General features: G+C 41.0%; 1 protein-coding gene across 1 annotated transcript in view; it reads left to right on the top strand.

Annotated features, from left to right (window-relative positions):
- Window positions 1-5,453: 5,453 nt before the first annotated feature.
- The window catches only part of PLEKHG7 (pleckstrin homology and RhoGEF domain containing G7), a gene marked incomplete at both ends in the record, with an annotated part of 34,060 nt that continues 29,164 nt past the window's right edge, over window positions 5,454-10,349 (top strand). Inside the window, 2 exons of the mRNA XM_084272569.1 lie at window positions 5,454-6,149; window positions 7,506-7,528. Coding sequence (XP_084128695.1) covers window positions 5,454-6,149; window positions 7,506-7,528 — 719 coding nt within the window. The remainder of the gene's footprint in view (window positions 6,150-7,505; window positions 7,529-10,349) is intronic.

Genomic DNA, 10,349 nt, shown 5'->3' with positions numbered 1-10,349 from the left:
CAGTTTAGATGATGGACAACCTGCACAGCCTCCTGCTCCATTTCTGGAATTATGATGGATTTTAAGCAAACATTCATGCTGTGTGTTGAACAAGACCCTTCCTCAGGGAGCAGGACATCCTAGGTGTCAGAATGAATCAGCACTGAAGCATTCAGGAGACTGCTGTCTTTTGATCACTACTCTTTATTTGTTCAAAGGCTGAGATGCACAGGGTGACTGAGGCTGGCATTCACAGGGAGAGAAACAGGAGCTCTCGTGTGAATGTTTCCCCTGAAAACTAGATTTCCCCCTCTTCACCTACTTCATAGTTTCTTTGTGGTGTTACCCAAGCCATTCAAACTGAACTTTACACAGGAGTCACTACATGGATGTGCTTTATTCTCTGGGTACCTGACTTGAGACTTGAAGTCTGATTACTAAGGGAGCTGAATGCTTACAGCTGTAGCTGATGTCAATAGCACCCATGCTCTGAGCCTGTTGAGTTATTCAGAGCTAAATATATGGAAAGTGGGATTTCAGATGTTTAGATTTGGGCAGTGAGAAAGTTATTTTTGCCAAGTTACTTTTGTGTGGCTACCTCTCCCTGTCTTGTGAAAGCATCTACACTAAGACCACATCCACCCACTTTCTCACCACAGAAATTCTCCTGGAGGAATCCCACTGACAGACCAAGAGACAAGACCGTGAGTGTCTTCTGAAGTTTTAAACCCTCATTAGAATGCCCCCAAGAACAGAGAGTAGACTGTCTGACCTCAGGATCAGTTGTTACCTGGCTTGCCCTGCAGCTCTCCCGTAGTAGTTGGAAAACCATAACCTCACAGTACCCCAGTACTGGTAACCCACTGTGCTTGGTTTGTTCCTACAAGAGCACAGGAAATTGAGGTGGGATACACATGTTTAAGGCCAGGTTATACTGTAAAGTTGCCGCAGCCTCCACAGAGCTATTATCAGGTCTGAAAAGGCATGTCATTTGCTTCTCTTGTTTTAGAAGGACTGTCAGTCAAAAAGATGTTATATGAGCTCAGAACCAAGCATCCATTTCAGGGAATGACTTGGGAGCAGTGTTCAGAGAGCATAATAGCTAGATGAGTATGTTTAGGACTCAACAGATTCTGGAGGTTATTTGAAACAGGGAAAACAGTAAAGCCCATTTCCAAACAGCCTAAAAAGTGGAGAGTTGGCAGAAGAAGAGTAGAGCAGAAAAAGCTTTTTACTTCATTGTAAAGAACATGCAAGATTTTGAGGACAAACAGCCAAATGGTTGGGGGCATTGTAATAAAAGTTCCATTTGGCTGATTGACAGACACCTTTCAAGAGGTAACAGATATTAGCACTCTGACATTTTCTGGTAGGTGGAACAATACAGCGGAGCTCCACCTATGAGCCTATCCTATAACCCGGATACAACCCAGGCCCCTGTCCATCCAGGTATAGCTGAGATGTTGTTTGTCCTTGACAATGTGTGAGAGACCTTCTACCCTTGTCATCAGTAGGAGACAAGTTGGATCTGACCTATGATCTGACATAGAACAAGAGAGAGACCTTAGCAAAACACAAGAAAGAATCAGTGCCACAAATGATGCTTGAAAGCCCAGGAAGAAAGCTGAGGACTGTTCCAGCCAGCTCTGATAGCCTACAGATCTCTAAAGTAGCTGCAGGGATAGTGTTGGACAGACATGATCCTGTGCCCTGGTTTCAGCTAGGGTAGAGTTAATTTTCTTTCTAGCAGCTGCTGCAATGCCCAGTTTGAGAGTTGGGATGAGAGCGGTGCCGATAGCACATGGATGTTTTTAGCTGTTGCGGAGCAGTCAGGGACTGCTCAGTTGTTCATATTGCCCTGCTAATGAGAAGGTGGGGGGCACCCGGGGAGCTGGGAGGGGACACAGCCAGACAGGTAACCTATTATTATTATTTCTCTTTCTGCTGTCCTAGTAAACTGTCCTTACCCAACCCACAAGGTTTGCCTTTGTTTTTTCTCCTTTTTCCCTTTCCCTTTCCCCACCTCAGAGTGAGCTGCTGCGTGGTGCTCAGCTCCCAGCTGAGGGCAAAACCACGATATCCTGGACCACATTATTTTATTTCTGGGCCTTGCACCCTAAAGCGGTGGTCAGTAGCCAAAAGGCCAGCTGGGTGTGTTATACCTAGAGGGAGATCCATGATAGAGCTGTAAGGTACCTATAGACAATGTTGCACTAATTTATTTCTTTGCTCTGAGACTAAGCTTCAATTGTGCTCTGTCTAGAGACCTATTTAGGAGGACAAGTCTGAAGGCTACAGCTCACCCTGAGTTTTGAATTAAATAAGGTAGAAAACTATAAACTTCTTCCTGGAGAGCCTCACCACCCCAATCTGCCTGACAGTGACACACCTACATCTCTCCCATGGGGTTGGAAAGGACAGCCTTTAACACTGCAAAATCTACAGACATTGGCATATTTCATCAGGCAACAAGGTCTGTTCCACTTCATCTCATCCTAATATCACGCTGAGAGCAGCATAAGGAGTCAAAAAAAAAAAAGATGTCATTAAAAAAGTCTTACATTCCTAAAAAGCCTAGATAAAGCAAATGCATTTGTGCTATCAACTATCAGAATGGGTGATTGCTTTTTTTTCTAACTCCTTCCTTTTTCTTAGAAGCCAGACTCAATGAATACGGAAATCAATATTCTCACTGTCTTGTAAATAAAACCTTTGTTTTCTTCTGTCATTCTTTTGAAAGAATCTTCCCTTAGTTCACAGTCACATCCAATGTGACTAAGCAAAGTCAAAGGCACTCAGTCATACCAGTTTGGGGGTATCACGTTTTGTTCTGAAGATTAGTTTTGAAAAAAAAAAGTCTTTACAGAAGAGGAAAGTGTCATAGTGCAAAGGGTGGATGGATTTATAAGTGTTCAGTCTGAAAACATGTGTTAATTACACAACAGATTTGAACATTTGTGGAGGTTAGTGCTTTCTCACAAGTTACCTACCATATAAGCCATCTTTTCCCAGGTTTCAGTTCACTCAACCAAAGAATGCCTAAACAAACTCAGATGGTTTCCAATCAGTTCTGCAATTTAAAAAAATAAAATAGATCAGTAAGTTACTGGTGTTTGGATGAATTCTCAAATATTCCAAAAATAAAAACCTGTCTCTGCTCAGAATGACTCAGAAAACCTGTTAAAATTAAAATCTGATTGTAAATAATGTAACCAAGGGATATATCACTGCTATTCTTCCATGAAGGACAAACAATGTGTAGTTAGATCCAGCTGAATGAATCAAGACAAGGAAAAAAAAAAGGATTATTGGAGGGGTGGAGCCATTTCATCTGCCTTTGCGTCTTATTACACACTTGACTGAGAACTCACTTGCCAAACTTTATCAATGTGAAAAGTGCAAGAAAAAGAATTACAAATGGAATTAAGTTTAATAAAACATATGGATCATGTTACCTTTTGTAAAGGGGCATTGATCCTGAAGCCACTTCCCTCTGACCTGATAAACAAATCCCCTAGAAACAAATCTACAAGAAGAAAAACTAGTTCCCTATAGCAGCACTCAGCAAGGAGGCTTTAAAAGAGAAAACACTACTGATGATACACCCAGCATCAGTTAATCAAGCACTTGTTGACAAATCTACTTAATTGCATATGAAAAGGATGTGACATACTGGAATTTGCTAAATCTTCACCGGGTTACCTTGGTAAGTTCAATCATATACACTAACTTTTCTACATGTGTGGCATATTTCTGCACTTTTTTACTAAGGTTTTTTCATTACAAATATTTTGCTGCTGAGAGATTCCCCCATGAAAGTAATTCATAAGTACGCATAAAGTAACCCCTAAGTTTCAATTTATTTAAAAGAAGAAAAAGAAAAAAGGAATCTGTAAAGCTAAAAGAAAAAATAATATTTTTAATATAAGACTTCCATGAAAATATGCCTTTAACCCTATCTCTTTCTGCAACAGAGCTCTATTTGCAGAATATCTGGAAGCTTCATGCCAAGTTGCAAAATTCTGCATGGGAAAGAGGTGGTTATTAAAAAATCAAAAAACAAAAACTAAAAAAAAAAAGGAAATAGAATGCCTGGCCACACAACAAGCAGTCTTTTTCTTTCATTGTGTAGCTTAGATGTGATTGTTCTTCACAAAATAAAAATCTTGACAAATGAAAAAGTAGTAACAGCAAATCTTGGAGCAATGGTATGCAATCAGATCTTTGCTCAGAAGTGGAAAACAGTAATAGTTCATTATTGTCATTCATTATGTACCTTGAATGCGATTTTTAGTGCTTGTCCTTTTTAATTAGCATATGTGTTAATTAACCTTTATGTATTAAAGAGGAATGAATAGATGCTTATATATTTCTAGCTATTTGCTACGCTTGTGAAAGAAACAATTTCCGTTATAAAGATCTGATTTTCTTCCTGTAAAAGTCTGAATGATTGTCTTCTAGTGGCTGAAGAGTTTGTAAAAAGCATGCTGGCAAATTTGATGAAACGATTTGTTTCTAATCATTTTAGAAATCAATCCAATGGGACCATATAATTAAACAAAATCATATTCAGTGTGTGATATTCAATAGCTCAAGAAAAAAAATCAACATGTATTTGAATGAATTCATTCTAATAAATAAAAGTGCCCAAAGAAGCCTGCAATCATGAACAATCTTAAAATTCCTCTTAGCAAACAAAGCATCTGAATTACAGAAAAAGATTGAAGAGGCTGAATTAACAATCTTCAGTTGTAACTTGAAATGTCAGGCCAGTTTTAGAGTGACTAATCATCAGAATACCTTAAAATAGAGCTTTGCAATTCACAGAAGATTACTTACTGATCAATGAACAGATAAGTTACTCTGATAAACTGATGCCTTCATTATTTGATTACAACATATACATAATGTTTACTACTTTTCCTGATGAAAAGAAAATCAAGAGTGATTAGACTCACCTTACATAAATGTTAAATTGTATTTGCTTAAGCATTCAGCAAGTAATTAGTATTTGTATATAAATAAAATTGCAACAAGTAGTAGTCCTGAGAGCTAGAGACTTCATTTTTATCCCACGTACAGCAGTATCGCAATCTCACTTATCGATGGGGGAGTGGCAACAGGAAATTAAGCGGCTGCAGTACCAGATGGGCAGAGGTCCTAATTACACAGTTAGGCTTTAGTATCTAATTAGTTCTGCTGACTGATGCTGACACTGCTTGCACACTCAAAGTTAGAGGCTGTTTAAACAGCTTGCTGAAACAGGGTCCTGAAGCTGTTGAAACCTGCATTTAAAGAGGATTGGAAGTGCAGACAATTGCTTCTTTACTAGTATATGTACCTACAGTATTTATTTTTTTTCCCCATTTGCACATCCTCCCATATGAAAATGCATACAGCAAGGTTCTGAGAACCTTTCCTGATCGTGTGTCCCAGGTATACAAAGCTACACCTCTTGATGCTGCAAATAAAGAATGCAACAAGCAAGCTCTGATTATTCTCCGGACCTGGTCAAAGAAACCTGCAGCAGCATGGAACTTCTAAAGAGGGAAGCTGAGCCTCATAAAGAGAATGTTGCTTTGTCTGGCAGCAGCAATCCTGAAGATGTCTTCGGTCCCAATGAAATGCAGGCAGTATCGGTCTGTATGGATCCCACCATGGCCCCAGATGACTCCATTCGAAGACGAGGTTACACAGAGTCTTCATTTTCGAAGCTTCCCACTGAGGAGTCCATTGGGAACCATCATGCACCTTTCCAGTTTGACCGGAATGCTTTGTCCAGAATTTCTACTTCTCCAACTTTAAGGCGTCTAAGGATGGCCTCTGTCTCACAAACACTGTCATGTCAGGATGGCTCTGACGCAGCTCAGCTGGGAAATCCAAAAGAATACACTGGCTCCCTCCACCACATCTGTAAGAGTCCACCTCGGTGCACTACAGCTTCCTCGTTGTTGCCTCCTTGTGTGCATGCTAAATTACTGTCTTCTAAAGCCAAGTCTGAGACAGCTGTAACAGATCCAGAGTCTGCCAGACCCGGATCAAAGCTGCCAAGTCAAAAAGATCCTCTTGGCAATAGTAATCCCCATGAGACACTCCAAAAACCTTGGAGACCCAACTCTGCTACTCTGCCTAGGAGAGTACCCCACCCCAGCCCCCAGGAGCCTGTCCAGGTAAGAGGACTCACATATTCAGTGTTGGTCCATCATGGCCCAGCGCATACACAGATCCACAGTTTTTAACCTGAACTGCAACCCAGCAGTTGTATCACTACTTTGATACAACAGACTGACTTCAGTGATCATCAGGAAGTGAGGGGTTTTTTTCCAGATCAGCAGAGACAATGGTTCCAGCCTTGTCTCTAAGTTACCAGGTTGGTCTGGCCTGCTCCTGCACATGACCACTCCTTCCCACCTCTGTCCATTTGACCTGGTGGACCAGTATAACTGTTTGTGGGGCTATGAAAGAACAAGACTAAGTAATCTGTCCACTTCTGGTTTGGGTTTTAGAAAATTATTTTATTTACAGGGTCCTGCAGCTGGGTTCTTCCTAAGCCAGGGCAGATCTCTATTCTGTTTTATCGAATAGCATTACTAACCCAAACAAAACCAAGAATTAAGTCATTCAAGATCAACGCAAATTTAAGGTTTGCTACTATTGAAGGAAGAGGTCCCATTTCCTTTCTTTGCATCCACTTACCCAGCTCTGACACTCTCTAGCACCCTCCAGTTTTATGTTCAGCTCCATAAATGAGCAGGTGATGGTTCAATCGTTCCTGAAAAAAACCCCCAAAACATTGGTCCAGTGAGTGACAGCATCAGGAAAGAGAAATGGGCAAGGAAAGAGCTAGCTCTCTATTTCCCTGGCAGCAAACTACCTTTCATCTATCCCACATAACTTCACCCCAAGGAGAAATGGAGAAGCACTGCATGCGCCAGGTTTGCTACTAGATCTACTCGCAAGGACTGTGCATCCCTGGCACAAGCAGTTAAATTTGTATGCATGTCTGACTCTGTCCTACACAAAACACCTACACACACTTTTCACTGAAAAATGGATGGTGACAAATAGGTGTATAGCCCTTTATTAACCAGTTTAGTTCTGTGCCACAAACCAAAAGCTATTTATCCCCTGCCTCCAAATATACAAAACATTCACTGAATCACAAAATCATTAAGGCTGGAAAAGACCTCCAAGATCATCCAGTCCAACCATCCACCTATCACCTATATTACTAACTAAACCATGTCCCTAAGTACCTCATCCAATCTTTTGTTGGAGACCCCAAGGGACGGTGACTCTACCACCTCCCAGGGCAACCCACCTGAACCTCCCCTGGTGCAACTCGCAGCCGTAACTGTTAGCCATTCTGGATATCTAATGAGTTCTCCTTGCTCCACAGTAGTGAAGATAATTAGCCAATGCCTAAGTCTATTTAGTACATTTCTTTTAACAAATGAGTACTTTTTTCACAAAATCAGGCTGCTTGCTTTCTGACCAAGTAACAAGACTATCTCACTTTCTTTCAGAAGAGTGGATTGCCTCGACAAAGGTATGTATATATTTGTTTCCTCTTACTCTAAGCTTCACTTCTCTAAACTTTTAATGAAGCCACTCCTCTCTAAGACAAAACTGAACAATGAGGCATGCACATGTAACTCAACTCTGATTTGTAGATTTGCTTTGTGAAATGCCTGTCACCAGCTTGTTAAACTAAGCATTTTAATGAGATTTTCCTTCCAAGGTCTCCCCAACACCTGTAGCTATATTTCATGATGGACCGTTGAGAGCTCTGCACTACGACCTAACTGCCAAAAGGTCGGCCTGTTTGGATTAACAGGGTCAAATTTCAGCCTGAAGAATGTGAAACATCTCATAATCTTGAGCAACATTCTTCAAAACTTTGTGGGAGGAAAAAGGGAGCAAAGAAGGTAGCAGAACAGCTCGATATTGTTCTCCTACATGAGCAAAACAGATCTAGGGCTGCTACTGGATGGGAGGATTGTTAAACCTACAGACTAAGAATAATACTTTAATTTTTTAAGTTAGAGCAGGCAAGATAAGGTGCTATGTACCATAGATGGGGAATTGTGCAGGGAATTGCATCAAGCTCTTACAAGCTACTAACAGCAAGTAAAAGCTTGATGAGTAATGAGCTTGCTTCAGTCAGGTTCCTGTACTTAAGTAAGATGTTCAAATGTTTACAGAAGGGAAACAAAGTTTCTTTTCTCTCCACACAACAAGGAAGTAGGAGTTAGTATGCCCCTAAATAGCCATGCCTCTCTCACCGATGGTGCATGATCCCCTCGAAGATTTCAGGTGGGGCATGCAGGTGGGTGAGGTATGCCCTAAGGAACACGTTTGGTGAAGACAGAAGTAGCCTCACAGCAGTACACTGCTTCTGTGAGTCTACTGTACCGTGTTTCACTTGTTAAGGTAGTAGGCACCATTAGTTGAGATCTATCTCCTTCACAGGTTTTACTCGTTTTTCAGGTAAAAGCTCTGTTATAACCTGCAGTTTATGAACAAGTCTGTGTTCCAAGTACATTTATGTTTGGGACTGAGTGGGTTGGAACAGGCTGATACAGTCTTTGAGTCATTATGCAATGCAATTGCCTAGACAACACTGTGGACCTGAATGTGTATGGACCTGAATTCACATGTTCACTGCAGAAGAGGCCTCCTTGATTTTCTGAATTGTTGCAGTTTCCAACCCACTCTTCAGTATTTTGACTTTACAATGGAAATGGAAAGAGGAGGGGAGGGAGAGATCTTTGTGTCTTGGTATGAAAACAGGTGAGCTGTAACTACTTTGGGAAGATTCTGCTCTGATCTAACTCAAAACTGTAGCGCATAAGCGTATCTCAGAAGTGAAGGTGAAGATTTGTGTGATCTGTAGCAAATTTCAGGGGAGAATTTGGAGAATACTGAATGCAAATGGTTAAACAGGAGAGCATTGAACACTGAATGTACACACATTCTCTTGGTGCTGCTTCCCTGGTAGCTTCAGAGGGAAGCCACTATATGCCAAGTAGGATATTGGCTCTGGACTTCTCTCCAGGCATATTTTTAGATGAAGAAATGACACAGGGAACAACGCAACCTTTGTTCTACAGCCACCAGCAGGAAAGACTGAGAAGAGGATGTTTGGGTGGTGTATTATGATTTTATTTCTTGTACTGACCAATATTAGAATGTGCAGGAATGTAAAACAAATGTCACCAGTTTCTGCTTTCAACCATTTTGTTGGGTTGAATTTGGTCCAAAATCTGAGCAAGGGCTGCATTCAGCTCCTCCATTATCCGAATCATTAGCCTAACCCCTTAACAACTAATCCCTTCTTATCACAGCCAGACAAAACTGCTGAAATGTCAGATTATTCTCTCCATCTAGAAGCACACTGGGACAACTGAAAACCCTCTTCCAAGACTGACTTATATCGTAATGGGTAAAAACATACCTCCATCATTCAGTTTTAATGAATGTCTCTATATGTTCAAAAGTCTCTCTAAAAGCAGCAGTGCTCATTTTAAACACCCTTCTCCCATAATGCCCTCCATGAGAAGTGCCAGTACATCTCTGTTAGCAGGGCAACATGCTGAGCCGACGCTGATTAAAAAATTATCAGCCAAAATAAATAAACAAAAAGGGCCAGAGGGGCAGCACAGAGAGAGGTGTGTGTGGTGGAGACGGGGTGAGATCCTAAAGCCAACAGTGCTATGGCAGGAAATGTTAATGGAACAAAACCTTTAATTTACTCTGAGCTCATTTTCCCCTTGCCCTGTTTAGTGTATCAGGGAGTGGGTGCAAAACTAGATTGTACTTTTTCCTAAAGACAACCAGCTAATGAAGAATCTTTTCAGTAAATGCCAAGGCAGATCCTTTTCAATGAATTGAGGGAGCTGGACTCATCTACCTAAGTGCTACTCTCCCTCTTTTAATGTCTCATGCCCGTGAAGTGTCACGTTAACTCTTTGAATCTGGCCCCCGGGTGGCTTGAGTAACAGTGTCATCACCTGGAAGCTACCTCAGTACTGTGACCACCCTATAACATGGACCTTTGTAACCTCTTCAATTTCTTTTATCCTCATCTAGTAGGCATTTCTTTAAACAACATATCTGTTATTAAACTAAGGAGGACTTAAGGATAGATATCTGTTCCCTGGGACAGCTAATCAGGCTAAGATTACGGACATATGAAGACACACACCCCTAAAAAGCATTCAGCAGAAAGTCTCCACATGCCCTAGAAAAAAACATACACACAGGATATTTGTTTTTCCAGACCAAGAACTGCCTCGGTGCCTCTATTAATTTAACTTTTTAATGCAAACCTGTGTCATTGTCTTGTTTCACAAAACAAGTAGAGTTAA

Source organism: Gallinula chloropus (assembly GCF_964237585.1).
Source record: "Gallinula chloropus genome assembly, chromosome: 1".
Classification (NCBI taxonomy): domain Eukaryota; kingdom Metazoa; phylum Chordata; class Aves; order Gruiformes; family Rallidae; genus Gallinula; species Gallinula chloropus.
The sequence above is the reverse complement of the archived record's forward strand: the minus strand, read 5'-3'. Positions and strand labels throughout refer to the sequence as shown.